Source organism: Patagioenas fasciata, chromosome 5 (genome assembly GCF_037038585.1).
Source record: "Patagioenas fasciata isolate bPatFas1 chromosome 5, bPatFas1.hap1, whole genome shotgun sequence".
In the NCBI taxonomy this organism is placed as follows: domain Eukaryota; kingdom Metazoa; phylum Chordata; class Aves; order Columbiformes; family Columbidae; genus Patagioenas; species Patagioenas fasciata.
In genome coordinates this window covers 30,814,727-30,834,370 of record NC_092524.1, presented here as the reverse complement: position 1 = coordinate 30,834,370, position 19,644 = coordinate 30,814,727, and the positions used below count along the sequence as shown (strand labels likewise).

Below are 19,644 nucleotides of genomic sequence, written 5' to 3'. Positions count from 1 at the left end.
GCAGTGACCTTAACCTTTCTTCCTCCCCTTGTTCTTTATGATTGAAATTTCGATGACTGATAACAGAAAATGATATGATTTTATTATAAATAACAAAAATTGCAACAAATGCGACTAAAAATGGATTCAAGGAGGTCCTGAGCAGAGTTCAGAAAAAATATATTAAGTAACGAAAATTATTCTTTGGACAGCATCCATTCAACAAACATAATTCCAGCAGGAAAATAAAAGTTCACTTAAAAACTCACCATGGATCTTGGCAACAAAACATACTTCAGTTGCAGTTTGTTATAAAATGTTCTTTCACTACCCTAAAGAATTTTGACTTTTTGTGAAAAGTGTTCTGAAAATATCAAAAAAAAGTAAACCTAAGGAAGAGACATCACAATGATTTCATAAATATCTATGTGAAGTGAATTCCAAATAATCCTGTTTTCCTACTTGAACTGGGTTGCCTGGCTAGGCTGTGTCTAGCAAAATGCCTCAAATCTTGCTGACCGGCTACATCACACTGTTGGAAACTCTGGCTTTGAAGAGTGGTATATTATGTCCTTAGGAATTTGACCCATTGAAAAGAATGGAGGCATGAATAGCTGAGCTGAAACTTTATATGAGTAGGAGGTATGCCACGCTGAGAACTTCTTCTGCCATTCAGATCAATGGGTTTGTCATCAACATGTCGAAACTACCAGAAATTTTGTGGGGAGTTGTGCCAATCCTAATTCAATAGACGCAGAGCCCATGCTTGGATTCCAGTTCACAGACCTCATGTCCATGCAGATCTCCTTCCAGATGAAGAACCCTCCTCAGGGCACTGGCAACCACCCTCTTTCTTTTCTGCAAGAACTCTTGCTCTTCTCGACACAGATCATACCCAAACCGCACATCTAGGTTTTCTGTGCTGAAACATAAACAAATCCAGAGGCACAAGATTGGTGTTTAAAATATATATGGAGCTATTTTCAGCAACTGCAGCCTACCAAATATCATAAAAAATTACGATTCGCTATTCAGATTTAGAGACAGAAACGCAGCTTCCAGTTTTAAATAGATCAAGTGCTTTGCTTCTATGTGGTTTCTTTATTTTCTGATGTTTCAGTGTATGTTCTACTGTTAGCTAAGGACAGCAAATATGAAAAAAGAAAGGCTTCTTTCTGTCTTTCATTAGCTTTGTAAGCTGAATCCTTTCTATTTCTGCTTCATATAATTTCTGAGCAAACGGTAACTTGAACCTAACATGATCTTTCGTGGGGATTTGTACCATAGATTTATACAGAAACAGTACAAAGAAAAAAAAAAGTATTCAAATAATTCTGGTTTGTTGTCTGTCTCATTATTTTACACTGTAACATTTCTTCTTCCCTACCTTGTACTTCTTTCTATTGATATCACAAGAGCCACAAATCTATTTTCTTAAGAATACCTGTGTCTTTTGAGTATTGTATGGACTCTGGATGCTTTGTTTATTTCAAGTGCCCTTTTTTCTCTGCCTTCTTCCCACTTCTGTGTCCCTTGAAGAATCCTCCAATAAGTCTTTGGTTCTTTGACGCAAAGGATGCTCAGTGACTAAGTTCCTCACTGTTTGAAATCCTTCTGTTTTTTTTTTTTTTTTTGCATCTGGGCATGACTCTTTTGCCCCAAGGACATTTAACTTTGATCTGCTGTAGTGACTCCATAATGGTGACTTAACTGTTCTTACATTTTGCCTCTAGTCTTGCACATTCCTTGCATCTAAGTAAAGGATAATCTGTTCTAGAATTCACAGTTCAAAGAGCAATAAAATCTTTAGAGAAAAAAACAGTCCTCTTACCAATCATTTAGTTGGAGGTACAATTGCAGTGGCACATTCTGTAAACAAAGCAATGAGAAAAAGAACATGAATAACTGGGAAAAAGATAAGATTTTCAGTGCCTTGTACCATTACCACCCTGCATATAGTTTTTTGCAAAACTGTAGTGGGAAAGAAAAGGAAAGCAACTAAACACCAAACATACTCTACAGAGAAGCAAAAGAGGCAGGAGGAGTCGAAGCAGATAGATGAATGGGTTGTGAAACAGGATTTCCTCCTCACTATAAATATACCTCCATGAACCATCCTGACCCAGCAGCAGTACCACATTGCCACCCCCCTATCCTAGAGGATGAAGAACAGCAGCCAGACAGAGACAGTGACCCGAAGAGGAAAAACAAGTCATTATATCCTTCCAAAAAGCTACTGGAGATAAAAGAGCCCAAACAGAGGGGTGGGAATCTCTAATGGTAAAACAGACTCTCATTCTCCCTTAGGCTGCTGAGAAATTCTTCTCCTCCTATTTTTACTTCTCATTTGCTGAAAGGTCTGGTAAAGGATGTCTGGCTGTTGTTAACAGATTCATCTGGCCACACAGCAGCACTACTACTGCTTCTAAAGCAACTTAGAGTTGTATCTCTCCACCGGTTACCATCATGACTGTACACGTAAAAGAATGTGACAGAATTGTTCTCTGAGGGCAAGATTCAACTCATCTAACTTTAACCATTTAAATTCAGGTATATGGACTGAGCTAGCTGCCTGGGCTTGATAAAGAGCTGTGGGGCATCCCAAAGCCTTGCCAGAGGTATTGAATATTCTCATTTAACTATGTAAGGACAGCAGAAGTTGGTCTTAAATGTATCTAAACTGGCAAGGATTAGATCCAATAACTGATTTTATTGACAGAAAATAGATATTTCTCTGAGAAAACTAACCTTTTCACAGAAAACTGGTATTTGCACAAAACAGCATTACTGATTTATTTATTTTTTTAATGTTATGGTGTTAAATACTGAAGGTTACTTTATTCTTCTCTACAAAAGATCACATAAATTGTGAAGCACTTACATGTCTTACAGGGAGGGTAACTCTCACTTTATGTCCAACAGGGAGAAATTTCAGTGGTACTGTTAAGGTGTCACTTAAATTGCTATTGTCATCTTCCTTATCAGAAACTTTCTACAGAAAACAAAAAACATGGGTTTTATTTACAGAATAGAAACAATCTAGTTCTTTACTGTTTGGGTGACACTGGAAATAAGTAAGTAGTATGAACAGTGGTATCATATAGTGCTTATTACCTGCAGCCTGACTTTTAGAACTGGTTCCCAAGCCTTCACACAATGGAAGTAGAAAGTATCTGTGTCCTCTTTAGTTTTCTGTGTTCCCTCATGAGATGCAGACACCGTAAGCACGAGATTTTTGCCCTCTAGTGAAAACAGATTTGTTTAGAGAATAATATTGCTGTTCAGGCAAAACTGGTGTGCCTGCCATCACCCCATAGCCTGGAGTGCTCCCAGAGTCAGCTCTCTCTCATACTTCCCTCCACAAAGTTTACTGTGCCCAACTTGATAGATTCAAGGAAAAGACACAGACATCAGCATTACAACTGGAGGCAGTTTAGGGACTTTCATTGCATTATGTTTTAGTGTCTTTAGAATACTGTTAGTCATCTCTGTATCCTAAAGTACCTCTGTATGGGTCTGAATGACTATGATAGGGTTGATTTGGTCTTGTCCTGCTTCACAAAGAAATCGGTATACCTGTCAAGTATCTCCTGCTTTCGTTAACGTCCACTTGAACTTCCAAGCAGCAAACCTCACGGGACTGTAAAAGGCAGGAGTGGAAAAGGGTGAAGATGGCAAATGCCACATCTGCAGCAAATAATGAAAAAGCATACAGACAACCACTACCGATATTATAGAGCAAACTAAACTGTTTTCAATGCTGGAAACTATTCAGCTGCCCAAAAGTAAATTTAAAGCTCATTATCCCAGAACAGCAGCCCAGTTATGCTGCTTCAGAACTAGCTTGTCCATGCAGTGGTGCATTGCCAGAGGATGTCATACCCATTCAAGTTATCCCCAAATGAGGAAGCTCTGTACAACATGCTGTTGCCCAAACAGCTACAAATGTATCTGATAATTTTTTAGGAAGGGTGGGGAAGGACATCTGATGACGAGTTTCTGTGTATTGTGGCAGTGATTAGTCTACAAGGCATCTTCTTGACGGTCCTGATGCAGGGAGATCATGGATTTATTCCACCCTACCCTCCACCTGAGTCATGCTAGTTCACCTGTAATAACTCATGCCAGGACAGTTTTCCAAGCCATTTCAGGAGCAACACGTGCCAATCATTACAGCTCTTATGCCTCACACAGAAAATGAGGGGGAAAGAACAGCATATGCGTTACTTTGCCTCAGGGGTATTGAAGGTGAGCATCTGGGAATCACGCGCAGGCTTGGAGTGGTTGGCATGAAGTACTTTGTACTCCTTCGCTGCCAGGCCAGCCCAAGGAGATTAGTAAGTACCACATGCTGACTAATACCAAAAGAGAGCTCTATGTTTCAATTACTAAAATAACTCTTTATTAAAAAACTAATTTCCCAAAAAGCTGTTACGTTAGATAAACTTCCACTCAGAAGCACACTGAATACTTACTGTTGTCTTCTATGGACTCATACCTTTTATAACCTTTGTCTTTCCTGCCAAGTGCCATACTGTATTAAATGAAACACGAGCAGTTTTCACTTTGAACACCAACAAATATGGGGTTCTGCAACATTAGCAAACCACAGCTGGGCAAAATATCAACACCTGTAATATCTAAGGACTTCAAGAAAACACAACTTCTATGCTTGCATGGAGAGCACAACAATTAAGCCATAACGAATGGGAATCATCCCATATCTTGCACTTTATAATGCACACCATGCTCTTATCTATCCTAGTAGCTTCTGTTCTCTCTATGAAAAGTCAGATGGCTGGGGGGAAGAGGAGAGAATCAAAATGAAGGAAAAGTCACTGCAAGCTAAATTCATATGTGAACCTTACCACTAGGACATCATTGGTAATGAGACGCTCTGGAGGGCCAGGACTGAAAAGACAGAATCAAAAAATGAACAAACAAAAGCTGTGTGAGTATCTGGTATTTGAAAAGAATAGTAGTTTTGTGACCTTTCCTACTTAAAACTAAGTATAGTTCTGTTAGTATCATAATTTGTTTTCTAAAAGGCATGATCCATGATCACCTGCTAAGCACATGAACCAAAATGTAGTAGCCAAACAATAAAAAAAGCAGAAGAGCTCACCAAAATACCAGTGTTTAAAACTATATGCTAAGATACAGCAGAACAAAGACATATTGGTCTATATGGAATCATGTCCTGCTATTAACAAATGACCACATGACTTGGGGAAAGCAAAGACTACTATTAATGTATTCTGCAAATACTTATTAGGAAAGACATTTCTGGCTGTTCTGGATTATAATTTACAACTGATTATAAATGAATGGCAAATAAGAACTGGCTCCCACTGTGCTGTATGTGTGACTGGAAAACACAGAGGTAAATAACAGAAAGTCTTTCTCCCAGACATTTTACCTTGTAAGACCTAGGACTGTCACAGAATGATGTAATTATTTAATACCATGAGTAACCTACAGAGTATACTAACAGCATCTCTCATTAAGGCCAATACTCTAACATCACTATGTTACACATATTCATAAGTGCTTTCATGTATCTGAAAGGACCATTAAAGGCATGTAGTATGTAATCTTTGACTTTCTGCAAAGTTCACGGTATTTTACCAAGCACCACTTCCAGCCTTAAAACTTCTATTTCAACTATAGAAGGTACTTAAATGTAACAAACAAGGTTTGACTTCCAGGGATGGAGTATCCCCCACATGTCTTATAACTTGAATGGTGAAAGATGTTCCTCTAATTTCTAGTCTGAATCTACTTGGTCCAGTTTCCAAACACTGCATCTCATTCTGTCCATTCTATGTATCTGGCTGTGACTGCATCCGCATTTGCAGGAGATGCTCATAACATCTCTTAAGGTATCTCTCACAGATGAATTAAATAGATTTTCTTAAGGGAGAAATTAATCAAAAACATCAGTGATTTCCTTCTGCAGCTTTTTCACGCTTAAGAATAAGAAGCCGTATTTTCAGTTCCTTCTTCTAATCATGCGGTTAGTCACTTTTGACTGAACTATATTCCTTTTTTTGGTAATGCTAAGCTCAAATATGCCAGAACATGTAGTCTAGTAGGGTTTTTTTTCAATCAAACTTGTGATAGCATTTAAAAGAGAGATAAAGTTTATATTTTGGAACTTTTTGTCCTCCACACAATGCTTATTACCACTTTGAGGAGGATGGTCTTAATTTTATTTTTTGCTGACCGTATGGTTTTTCAGTTTAACTAAGCTATCACCTAATTGATGACTTTTCTAATATTGTCTGCATAACTCTACGCATATATCATTATAATAATACAAGTTTTCTGGTCTTTTAGAAACACCATAGTGTTCTAGGCATTGTTCTAATTAACATTAACAACTTGAAGAGCACCTCCATTAAGTTTTACGTGCATCTTGTGTACAAGTTATCACATTGTGCCAATGTTATTACATTTCCACAATCAGGACATACATATCAAACAGAAGGTCAGATTTGTATGAAATACACTGAAAGGCAGAATTAGTTGCAGAAGTTAAGGTTAAAAAAAGTTTGAAACTGTAATTTCAGCTCACTTCTGAGAGGAGGAGCTAGAATAAGTTCCTCTTTCTCTGAAATATTATTACCCCCAGCAGATCTATACCTTTCAGCTTTGGAATTTTACTCACATTCTTTCCATCCAGAATTCCACTTCCAAACTTTCCCATTTCCTAGTGCACCTCTCTTTCTAAAAAGAAAAGGGTAAAATGAATATGGATTAATGGAGGCTGCAAGAATTTGGCAGTACAGACACACCTAAAAAGCACTTTCATAGCTGACACTTTCACTAATGTTACCATAAAAGCTGTGTGTTACCTCTTTCCAAAGCTGAGATTGCAATGGAAACCACAGGCTTGCAAAAGGCACATAAGATTCATATTGTCCCATTGTGGGATATGTAAAATCATACGTATTTCCAAAGATACAATCAGAGAGGGAAAGCTTGATTTTCTGTAAAGACGGTGTGCACAGAGGAAAGGTATTGAAGCTCAGCAACAAGTGTGACTAACACCAGTGTCATTTCCATGTACAAACCATTTAAATCACATTCACACTGAATCTAGCAGAGATGAAGCAGGCAAGAGTGTTCTAGACTGAGGTGGTTATTGGATCACTGTATTTCCCAGTGACTCACTCAGCGGCTGAGAAGTGCGTGGCACCAGCCTGCAGAGTCACAAGGAAGATCCATGTTAACAGCTTTCAGCATTTGGGAAGCAGCTGTTCTTTTGGGTATAGACTGTCTCCTTCCTGCAATGGGCAGGTAGCAACACCAACCAGCCCAGGAGTTGTCACAGACCTACACCAGCTTTGTTCTCTGAACAACTCTCTTTCATGGGCTCCTTAACAGAATACCAAAGATGTTAGCAGAATAGGTGTCCCTTTACTGTGGGCTGGAGAAATCTGAATCACCTAGAAGGAAATCTAGCACAAACACCAATGGGAGATGGCTGAAAAAAATCATTTAATTAAAGTGGTGAGTGGATTGTCTTCATGGTTTTAATAAAATTTGCCATTTAGGAGGAAATGTCATCCAAGTGTGGCAAAAGTGGAATCAAGACAAAAGCTAAGGAAGTTACTTATTTGAAGTATAAAAGATAAAAATTACTATTTACAGATGCTCCTTGCTAACATATGTTGCCCCTACAGAGATGATGGACATCAGAGAGAAGCTGCTTCGTTTTCTGAATTTGTGAAAAGAGATTAAAGTCACATAAAACCAACACCATTACACCTTTTTTGATGAGATATTGATAATGACATATAAGGATATCTGTTTATGTAGACCCAAAACTCACTTAGCATGGAAGTCAATGTGAACAATGAGATTTTGCTGATCTCTCCCTTATTTTCAGTCCTTACCTCTGATTTCAAAGCAAACGTCTCACGGAGTGTCTCCCCAGGTCTGATTCTAGCAACATTAAAAAGAACTGTGAACTGCATGTCATCTTTGGTGAGTGGATCTTCATCACATACTGCCAATTCTAAAATGTTCTGGTAGTAGTAGAAAATAAATAAGAACTCTTATTGAGCTGCTATTACATGGAAACAAAAAAAAAAATGTTATAGACTTTTGCAGCTACTTGACTGGCGCAGTGGTAAGAATAAAGAAATACGCACTTTCCTTCAGGAGTTTGCTAATGTGGAACACCATCATTAAACCCAACCTTGGGAAACTTATGAAATAGAAGACAACTGCCTATAACAGAGAGCTCCCACTATCCTGAGACAGAAAAGATGTCAGTGCTCTGTACCACACTGATAACCCGCCCAAAGAACACACTCAGTTTCTTCATCCTCAAAGTTCTCTTAACTACACATCTTAGGATGGGATTAAATTTGCTGTCTGCACCTCAGCAACTCCTCTACGCTTCCATTACAACCAGAAGGGGGAAAGATCATCTAAATTAACCATCAAAAATAGCCCAAATGAAGCGTACTAGAGCAGTACTTATTTGTCTCAGGTGACAAAAAAGGGAATCTGAACTAGCTTAGATGTCAGCATTTATATCACCAATGTCTATAACCAGCTGAGGGGAGCCCTACTGCATATGTCTACTGTTTTGGGCGAACCAGTCAGTTGCAAATTCTGTTACACAAGCATTTGCTTAAGTTATTTAGCACACCTGTCAATTGAGGATCCCCAGCTATTCAAATTTTCTATTTTTCTTACTACCTCAACTTCTCTCTGGATCCTAAAGTAGAAAGTCTCGTTCCAGACAGGGTTGTCAGTATTCTTGATGGTTTTGGTCTGAAGCTTTCCATTTGAAGCAGGTGGCAGCCACAAGCGAACATAGCAGTCTGATGCAGTCACTGCAGCAGAGAAAAATTGAAAACCTGATGCTGATGATATAAATGAAAAGTAGGGCAAGGCCATGATTCTGTGGACTAATAAATATTAGTATTAAAAAAAAAAAAAATAAGTAAAGAGACCACCAGTTGGAAGCAACCAAGGAAAACCATCTAATCCCTGGGTAACCACAAAGTGCAAATGTACACATGCACACACAAAGTACACTAAGAGCCATTTTTCCAATGTGAAGGGAAAGGCATATAAAAGAGCCCACTGACCATTCATCAGGCATCTTCCCTAAAATTCCAGTCTACAATGTTAAAAAAGTTTAACTGAAACTAGAGCTAGTTCCAAAAAAGGCTGTTAGGATGATTACAGGAAAGGAGAACGCGTATTACAGAGGAGATCAGAGGAGACTGGCTTGCTCGGTCCAGCAACACAAACATACGGAGGGGGTATGACAGCTGTCTAGAAGGGTTAGGTACTAGGGAAGAAGATCTGTTGCAGCTAAAGGCCAGTGTGGTCCCAAGAACATGAGGGCATGAGCAAGTTGGAGATCTTCATCTCACTTCCAGTCTACATCTACTCCTTATGGTTAGTGCAGTCAGTGCCTCGAGCAGCTGTCCTTTGGGAAGAGCCGGGGTGGGAAAGCACATTTACTTTGTGAAGCTTGACATCGGTGTGAAAGGAAATCTCCAGGGTGATGTCTTTCAGAGCTGGAGTCTGGACTTGACTGAAGATTTCCACTGCAGCCCGAGATGCCTAAATACTTCAGACTGGTATCAAGCAGTGAATAACATTCCCCCACAAAGTTTTCACAGGAGATTGGAAGTGTCCCTTCAATAGAGTAGATAGAAGAGATCATTGAAACTCAGAAATTCAGGTCTTGTCACACTACCACCTTTCTAGTGTCCACCTCTTGACGTTGCTATATGGCATTTGCCACAGGAGCACAGGAAGCCGTTCGGCGAGCAGACAACAGGGGACTGGATCCCTCTGGTCTCTCTCGAATCAAGGCCTGGCCAAGGTTGTGCTTGGCCCTGCATGGCAAGACATGAATGGTCTCAGCTGTAACTCTCTGCAAAGTAATGCTTTTTTTTTGGCTGAATGTGTCATTTTTCATTAGAGGAATACACAGGCCAGACGTTCCAAGAGTGTGAGAAAAGGCAGCTCAAGTTCTCTGCCCTGACTGAGGAACCCACAGGAGACGCATGCAAAAATGGCAGCTGAAAGGCTGGTCCATAGTATACCTTGAGAAGAAGCTATAGGAGGCTGTGAGGGTGAGATAATGAGTTAAAGAAAGCTGAATACAAAAGTATATAAAAAACTCTGGTTTGCCTGCATGTTCAGCACGGGCTTAAGGCTGAATCTGCAGAGGCCTTTCTGAATCAGAAACTATCAATATAATTTAACATGACTGGTCATCTGAGAACAGCAAATACCCCAAATGATACTGTATTTTAGAAGTCTTGAAATTCTTTCATTTACCTTTGATTATTGTATATAATTGATACATTTCAATAGAAGGTCCCTAAATACATGGCCTGTGTGGCAAAATTCCAGTCCCTGGTATGATTATATATTGTGAGCATCAAAATCAAACAACTCCAAGCAGATTGCAGTGTCTTCATAAGGTCTATCTTCCTTGTTGGCCCAGGGAATTAATATGGGAGTTCTGGTTTTTATCAGTTCCCTGAAATGCCTCTAGATCAATCTAATGATACCTCAGCCATTTGATCTAATTATAGCCCTGGCATTAGTATTTCTATTGCTGTGCTCTAGGCACATTGCTTGTACACCTTCAGAACCTAAGAACATTGCTCACTGTGTAAACTCTGGAGGTGATTAAAAACACAATCGAACCAAAACTCACACAGGTCTCTTGACTTGATGTTCTTAGCTTGTATGATTCTCACAGAAAGCATGTGGATGGGGCAAATCATCATCTGCAGGGAAAACAAATGCAATTAATCAGCTAAGAATACAAAAACAACATGTATTTTTAACAGTACAGGGGACATTCTGTCCTTCTGTTTGAAGTGAGGGGACCACCTCGCCGTGGTTGTACTGCCAATCTGCCAAGGGTCCTGTGCTACAGGTAGGACAAAACTGAGCCTTCGGAAGGCGACACTAGGAACTTGCAGATTCCTGCCTGGGTCCTGGCACAGCACTGACATGAGGCCAGGACATGGGAGTCACCAAAGTTCTCTAAAAACTTCTGACTTTGTATTCCGACTAGGACTAAACTTCCATGGCACTTGTAGGTTGGCCAAGTTCACCAAAAGACATCTAGACAAATGCAGTACTGACTTTGTGTGAATGGACCATAGGCCATCAGACACCCTTCAGCTGAAGAAAAAGGTGTCCTGCTTTGGAGTTGTAATATCACAGAATCCCAGATCATTAGGTATCTTGAAAATTCCTAATGGGAATAGAACCACTTCCCTTCAAGACATGAGATTTATTTCCATCATAGACAAGCTATCATTGTAATGCTTATTTCAAGTTACTTATTCCTAACTACCAGAGAATTAACCTTCCCAACCTAAACTTGTCAGAAAATACTTGCCATTTTCAAAAGATGTTCTGATAAGCCTGAATGAACATACATATACAAATACGTGACAACGTTAATACTAAAAGCAGGAAAATATTTTCTTCTTTTTCCAAATTGGAACATTTACATTTCCTTTTAATTTTCTGTTGAGTGTTTTATCTACCTTTGTTCTTTGCATATTAGCACAGCTTGTCAGCAATAATAACCAATAATAACATACAGTCCTGTTACCACTAATAAATTAAAACAGGGCCACACCACGTTGGAAGTGTTTCATTAGTTTGAATGGTAGCTTAAACCACACGCTGACTGAAACATCATATCTATTTGCCTAAATGAGAGTATCCCATAACACTGTAATGAAATAATTTGAAAATTTTATTTTGAAAGTTAGCACCATGATTAATATTCCTGACACTGAAATGATTAACTTTGGAGATGAACAGAGCTGAGGGAGGATGAACTTCTCTATAGAAGGAGTCACTCACTACAGTTAATCTGAAATTCTTTTAAAATGGGGTGGAGACATGGTATTAGAGATGAGAAGAACCTTCATTCAGTTTCATTCAGTTTTGTTTAGAGGTAAATTATGTTACATCAAATGGATACCATTTGAACTGTGAATTAGCATGTTCATATAAAGGCGGGGGGGTTTTTTAATTTTATCATGTCACTTTTGAAGTTACAACCTTTTAAAATTCAGATTAATATTCACGAATCACCCTGAGCAGAGAAACCCTGTTGTTAAACCTACAAAATCACAGATTACTCTGTCTCTTGGCCTCTTAATAGTTGATTGAAACACTTTTTTGTATACAAATGCAAGATACATGTGTTCTTGTGTGATAAGAACCATTTCTAATCTGTTTTCCTCCAATTTGAAACAGACATATTTAAAACATTCTGAGTTTAATGCATTATGAACATTATGAGTTCCAGTTGAGACACTTCCATATTATTCTGCTTGCCCACTGAAAGAATTTTACTTTAATTTCTCTGTACAAATAGTTATTTAACCTAGAAGTACCAACGGGAGCACTCAGTCAGCATTCCTAGTGGGTTTCATTAACATGAAATATTGGATTATGTAGCCAATTACAGAGTTGACTGGTTTTAATTACTATGTTAATTCTGTGTTATTTTGTAATCAACTTCCCCCTTGCTCAACAGAAGCCCAAACGATTCTCAGAGTCTGCCTTCACTGGAGAAATGGATGTTGGTACGCAATTTGCTTTGAACCTTTTGTGATGAAAAATTCCTAATTGCTGATAAAAATGGTGTGTCTGCAGTTCATCATCAGAGTCCTCTCAGTTGTGATAAGTGTCATATTTTCATCATCTCCCACTAGAGCCAGAGAGCCTCACTCCTCCTCCCTTCCCTTTCAGCAGCAATCAGTTCCCTTCAACACGTCAACATCTGCCAGCCGATGGAAACATCATCACAGATTCCTTACTGATGGAAACATCAACACAGTCGCTTACTTCCAATTTGGTGCACCTTAGTCCTTCCCTTGTTGCAGGGTAAAGATAAACTGGTTCAGATGGGTAAATGTGGCCATAAATAAACCTGATGGACTGTGCAAATCCCTGGGGAAGCCAGAAGCCATCCCACTCTCTACAGTTACTCAAGCCTGTGATAACCATTCAGAATTGGGCTAATTTTTTTTTTTTTTCATTAGAGAAAGGCAGAGATAATTTTCTTCTAAAGTGGTCCAGGGCAGACTACTAGTGTCTGATTTCAGTGGTCTAAAATGACACCTTTGCCCAAAAGTGCTGCACTCCAGAATACCCTTCCATGAAAAAAAAAAAAAAAAAGGTTAGAGATTCCATTTGCTATTTTCATAACATGAAAAGCAATGTGTAATTTCATGATTAATGCAAATTTATAAGCACAGACACCATATTCAGACAGCTCTTGACAGTCTTGAAGCTGTACCGGTCTTGCTCTTTCTAGTTCACTTCCTTGGAAGAAACTTAGTTTCCCACATGGAGATAAAACCCCTCTGTAAATACGTAGACTCAAAGACAGCTTTCCTAGAAGTGCATCTTTCTATTTTTGCTGGAAAATTAATAGTGTCACATTGAGGGCAGGGACAGAGTGCAGGATTCAGCTACCTATTTGTGCTTGCATCATAGACAATAACACTTCAGACCAACAAATAGTAGCCTCTCCGGAGGCCCAAAGAGTAGGCTAAAATACAAACAAGCAAAAACAACCTAACAAAAAACAACAACAACAAACAACAAAAGCAAACTTATTTTCACTTGATAGGGGTTAGCGCTAACTACATTTCTGAACTATCAAGGCAAGTTTTGTGGGAACCATTTCAGGTCTAAAACACAGAAGTCAATAAACAGGAGATAAAACTAGCATGGAAGAATTGCCACAGCTGTGTCAAACCTTAACAAACTGAAAACACATGTGTTGCCACCATCTCATTGATTGGAATAACACACATTTGCTGGCCTACTGTCTGGCTTCCAGCTAATAGCCACATGCCAGTCAGCTTCAGGGGGACACATAATTCTCCTTTTTACAGGTGGTTAGTTGCTTCAAGGTTTCTTCCCAAAAATACAACTTGGAGAATATGAAATCTTCTCAAAGCTCAGCAATAATGAGGAGCCTACCGATACAGTCTTTGGATGGCAGTGAAAGAAGAAAAACATACCAACAGCTTGTATCTTTGAGTTCAATCCTTATTGTCCCTCCATGATGCTTCTAGAACAAGATCTCATGGCCACTTTCACTAGAAAGTTACTCTTTTAGGGGAGTAGTTTCTGCAGAACCTGGCAATCTGGGAATCTTTTCCCATCACCACCTCCGTTTATTTTATTTTCTTTTTAAAAAAGTCCTTGTTTTTCACATGTTGGAAGGCTGATTGGAGCCTCAGTGTTTCACTCCCCCTGTACCAAAGCTAAGCAGTTCTCTGAGCAGAGTTGTCACCACAGGATAACACCAAGTTATATGAAGTTTTATGTAAGGACTTTGCTCTCTGTCTTTTGCCATTTGGATGTAGCGGTAGGTTTTATCACTCAGCTTTATCAATATCTTTCATATATTAATATTTACTTCCTTTCATGGATTACTTTTCTTTTCTGCAGTAATGTACTAGAAGCTGTAGAATATCTTATGTACAAGATCTCACATCAGATGCAATCATTTGGCATATTCTTACCACTTATTTTACCTTAGATACTGAGTATTTGGTTCAACTACAACTTGGCAATTTATCAAATTAAGGTTAAGGGTATAAACTTATAAACTACAAATAAGGTTCATTATCAGCCTGGTCCTAAAGTGCCCTCTTCCACATAGGTTCTTTAACACCTAATATAGGCTGAGTCTATTAGCCCCTCCATTTGTCATAACACTGCTAGCAATTTGTCCTTCCAACCAGCCGCCTATTTTCGTTAAAATCAGAGGAGCGCAAAGTTCTGGTAGAAAAAGTGACTGACTGAAGAAATACACAAAACCAGAGGAGGGGACAGAAGTAGAAAGCATGACCACGAAAGCCTCATTTTCCTTGGGAATCACAATTATCCAAAATCTTATCGTTGGAAGTTGAACAGTTAGTGAAGAAACCTAATTTGCCTTACATTCATTTACTGTAATTTTCATGTTATCGTTGACAGATTGTTTCAAGAGTCATTGTGGATTTGGGAGGAATGCCCTGTTCATATTCTATCAGTCACCCCTTTACATGTATGAGTGGGTCCCTCAGGGCTTTGTACAGGCAGAATTTCCAAGTATTTTACCACAAAAAAAAAATTATTCTGAAGTTCTCAAAACAGAACTGCTAAAGAGTGATTATTCGTGCCTGAGCAGAAGAAAATACTCTGTTATGAATATCAAAAGCATTCTCAGCAAGCTGTAACTTAATATTGTCCATCATTCTGTGCCAACTTGGTAGCTTTTCTAAACAGCAAAAAATTAACTGGGAGAGTTTTAGTAAGTCTTCCTGGATAGTTCAAAGTATCCACACTTTTCTAAACAATTTCCTTTTTTAATAGAAAAACAAAACAAAGCCCGCTCTATTCTGACTTCTGTATCTATCTACCAATTTACACATACTGGAAAATGCATTTGCCTGACAGAATGGAAGAGCTACCTGCAGTATTGAATGAATCTCCTTTCTTAGGAAGAGAAGCTTTCTGGCCTGAAGCAATGCTTGTACTCTAAAGTTTTGGTAGTGTTGCCTATTAACCGGGAGTATGCCTATACTCGTAGAAGAACAGCTGCAACATTAGGATGAAATGCAAGAACTTTTGCTGTAATTAAGATTTTCTAGATAAAATTATACCTAACCTATCTACTCATCTTTCAGATCCAGAATTATCTTATTAGATACAACATTGATAGATAATATTTATATCTAAGATAGATAGCTCTGGATCTAACAGGTTAGATACAAATTTTATCCAGAAATTACACTACATTTATAATTCATGTTCTTTGCCCTGACCATCCAGTGTTGAATATTTTTAATCTACGATTTGAGCTATTTTTTCAAGCTACTGATATTTTCCTGAGTCCTTAACTTCATTTGCAAATATTACCATAGCACAGGTACAGTAAGTATTCTTTATTCTTAATGATTAATGATTCTCTATAAGCCATCATATGTAACATTGTTTCTCACTATATTTTAAACCCCTGAATGCCCATATTTCTTTTATTTGCTGCAAAATTTGGCATACGTTTTGATAAATACAGAACAGCGAGTTGTAAATAATTCACAACTTGCCTTTCAGACACCATGTCTATTATTTTTTGAAGATATACACGAGAAGATAACTCTTGGCTAGTAATTCTGTTTATTTATACTAAAAACTCAGTTAAAAGCTCTGAGCGGAACGTGCTGTTACAAAACTCGAGTCCAGACATGAAATACTTCCTCTAGAATCGCAAACGCTGTAAACATTACTTTAAAGATAGCTAAATCAGCCAAATAGCTCATTAGAACTCTTCCCTGCAGCTAATATAATATAAATTATGCTTTGTCGCTAGAAAAAGCTGTTGCTTTTTTCAGCTGGGGCAAGCAATGAACATGTGCAATCCCAAGAAAAGCATGCAGCGGGGCTAAAGCGCTTTCATTTTACAGCGACGTGAACTCATCCAGGCCAGCCCCCTCTTCCTTCCCAGTGCTCGCTCCAGCATGCACACCTCACGACAAAAGAACAGGGACATATTTTCTCTGTGTTTTTGCTGAAGTTCACTTATATATTAGTTCTTGTGCAGTAAAGGGGCAAATGGTAAATTTGCAAAATTTGAGACGACCTTGCCACATCACCTCAGCAGCAGACTTTCTCTCTGTAGACGCAAGTAAAGGGAGTTTGCTCACGAGAACTGGAGCGGGGAGGTCCCAACAGAAGGTGCTGGGTCACAGCAAAGCACAGAGCTGCAATTGTCTTACCTTGGCTGGTGGGCTCCCCATGACGGACAAGATGGCGACAGCAACAGAAAACCCAATCTGAGTAACAGATCTGTCAGCTGACAAACACGCTCACTGCTTGCTGGGGCTGCTGAAATAACCTGAAGAACACATATAATTTATAAAGGCACTGAGCTCCACCCTCTGCCTCCTCTGAGTGGAGAAGAGGCTGCCCACGTCGGAGAGGGCAAGATCTGCAGTGTCAGAGGGAGAGGAGAGCTGCAGTTACCACATCTTTGCCTGCCACTTTATTACCTCACACCATTTTTTTATTTGCCCCATATTGTCCTGGCAGGTTTTTGGGTGGATTCTGCCATGTCCAGAAAGTCTTCCTTCACTCCCCGTATCTTCTATCTATCTAGTGAGTAGCTTTTAAGTTCTTCCACAAAGTACTCCAAGAAAAAAAAAATAGTCCGAGTAATGGGACAGCCAAATCTCAGTTATTAAGGTTTCTGGTGGGAGACCAATCCACTTCTGAATGCTCTTTTCAACTTTTCCTACAACAGGGACTGGTTTTAATAAATTCTGGGCAATCTTTCTGCCAAGCAGTAAATCAGACCTCCTTATTTGAAGTACCTACTGGATGATCACCTGGTCAATGCAGAGATACTGGTGAAATTGCAATAAATATTGGTAGGGAAAGGGAAAGCTGCATACCTTTTGGGCCTTCGCCCTCTATGTATTTCTTATGAGAAGATTACATCTTGACACGTCCCAGCTTCCCATCCTATTGCCCCATAAGTTCGCTGGTGACAGTGGTGGGTCCTAAGGCATCCGCTGGAGATGACACAGGCACAGCCCCCTCCACCTCTCCCACACCTACTGTGAACTGTTGACAGATGACCCGTGGGGTGCCTGTCAGAACACTGCTCCAGGCAATCTGTTCTGGCCATTCTTTAATCCACACTTGCAATTTCAGGTTGTAGGTTCTGCAGACTCTGATGTGGAAAAGGCCTGGAGGCCACCATAAGTTTGCAGTAAGATATGTCCTCAGTGGGGCCAGTAATATCAGACAGGACTGAGCGTCACCAAACAACCAGTGGACACCTTACACTGGTGGAAAGGGAGAGTGTCAAGAGTTAATTTTCATTTAATAGTATTTATGAATTTGGCTATTGGCAAGAGAAGAAAAAAAATTAAATGTAACCACAATAGTTGCCCATGAAAATAGGTTTACCTGAAATCTTTGACTTCAGATTTTTTTCTGAAACTCAGATGCACTCTGTGGATCACTTTTAAGCCACTTTTTAAAGCACTTTCCACAAAAAATAAAAAAAAAAAAAAATTAAAAAAAAAAGTCACAAATCGAAAATTAGTTCTAGACAGGTGATCCTGAACGTATGTAAGTGACAACCAACAGCTCAAATTGACACTTCACAAAGACTCTGCTGTGGCTGGCAATAAAGATTACATCTTGACATGTCCCAGATTCCCATCCTATTCCCCAAGCTTGCTGGTGACAGTGGTGGGTCCTGGTGAGGACTGGATGCAAGCTTACCAAGCAGCATGGTGAGAACTTAACTGCTTAGGTAAGGTGTCATCTTTGAAATACTAAAAAGAAAGATATCTCAAATAAAGGTCTGGTTTAATTTGCTGCAAATAAATGTGCAGCAAATCGAAGGCCAGCTACAAAACTCCCAGAAAAATAAGCCAAACTCACCAGAAAGCAATCTGGGGTCCAGAACAATTAATCATGCAAGCATTGTGCTCCTGCGGTAACATTGTTTTGACAGCCTCACTCAGGCATTTTTATAAGAGCAATCAAGACTACAGTGCAAGTATTTTTCTCCATGCTTCCTTGGACACAGGAATCTGTAGCATCCCATTTCCAGAGATAAGAAAAAAGAAACAGAGAAAAAAGGAGAAAATCTCATATTCAGAGTGGACATTTTCACCTTTATATTTCTGTTGTAGCTTTGATCACAGGTTCTACTGCTGTAGTAACCTGAGAGACCAAAATAGTAGGATGACAAATTTACCTCCAAAAGAAAAGGCAAATGGAAAAACAGCCAGATGAAAATGAACTCCACTCAAAGAGGGGTATGTCTGCCTGGAAACAGAGCAACACACTAAAAACAGAACAGCTGCAGCAGGGAGACTCAAGAATTAATGGGCAGGAAAGAAGAAAAAAAGATCGCAAAATGTCTTCAAATCAAGGTGCAAAAGTTATTTTGGAGAGCTATGGAACTCATTTTTCCAATAGCCTCTCCAAGAAGTTAGTGTTTCCAATAAGTCAGAATGGCCAAAATACATAAAACATTTTGTGTTGCTTGTCAACAAGCACACTGACAAATACCACGTCCATTTCCTCCTGGACGTGAGGGAGATAGGCTACGTGCTGTCGGGTCTTACTGCAGACACAAAGTATGTACAGCATGGGGAAAGTAAGACGAAGAAAGTCAACTGTGTAAAGACGGACAAAACTAAAAGGCTAAATCTAAAGCAAAGAGGGCACAGCACAATGTATTAGTGAACCAGCTAAATAGTAGGCAGCAGCTTCAAGGGGGTACGGAAAGTCCTTCCCTTCCCCTCTTTAGAGGGAGGACAGTCATGCCAGGCTCATACTAGGGGAGTTAGATTCAGAAAATATAATACTGTATCTGCAGTTTTGGTTTGTAAAAGGCTGTCCAGGAGACAAAGACAAGAGGGATTCTAGAAAGATTTTATGGGTTAATTAACCTGGTCTCATTCCACCTTTATGACAGAATCTTATTTCTTTTCTGAATTAATATTAAGAAAGTACTTGGAAAAAAAGCAGGAGGGGAGAAAATAATGGTCTGTAGTCAAAGTCAAACAAAAAAATTTCAAAATGTTCTCCAAAATTGGGAAAAGAAGTATTTTTTTT

The 19,644-nt window shown here is 39.1% G+C and overlaps 1 protein-coding gene across 11 annotated transcripts in view; it reads right to left on the bottom strand.

Moving 5' to 3' along the window:
- The window catches only part of LOC136101770 (acyl-coenzyme A thioesterase 1-like), a 68,605-nt gene that overhangs the window by 16,203 nt on the left and 32,758 nt on the right, over window positions 1-19,644 (bottom strand). For 5 of the 11 annotated variants that reach the window (XR_011739336.1, XM_071809201.1, XM_071809200.1 and 2 more), the window contains exons 3-13: window positions 10,685-10,757; window positions 9,472-9,648; window positions 8,695-8,831; window positions 7,881-8,012; window positions 6,650-6,708; window positions 4,848-4,890; window positions 3,556-3,619; window positions 3,094-3,221; window positions 2,861-2,971; window positions 1,811-1,848; window positions 766-901 (exon numbers count right to left, since the gene is read on the bottom strand). Coding sequence is in view for 10 of the 11 variants with exons in the window: in XM_071809201.1 (XP_071665302.1) it covers window positions 766-901; window positions 1,811-1,848; window positions 2,861-2,971; window positions 3,094-3,221; window positions 3,556-3,619; window positions 4,848-4,890; window positions 6,650-6,708; window positions 7,881-8,012; window positions 8,695-8,831; window positions 9,472-9,648; window positions 10,685-10,757 (1,098 nt within the window). In the remaining variant the exon portion in view is untranslated. Of the gene's footprint in view, window positions 1-765; window positions 902-1,810; window positions 1,849-2,860; window positions 2,972-3,093; window positions 3,222-3,555; window positions 3,620-4,847; window positions 4,891-6,649; window positions 6,709-7,880; window positions 8,013-8,694; window positions 8,832-9,471; window positions 9,649-10,684; window positions 10,758-16,781; window positions 17,804-19,644 lie in introns of those variants that run through there. The other 6 variants (XM_071809202.1, XM_065838185.2, XM_071809206.1 and 3 more) reach the window with 6 other exon arrangements.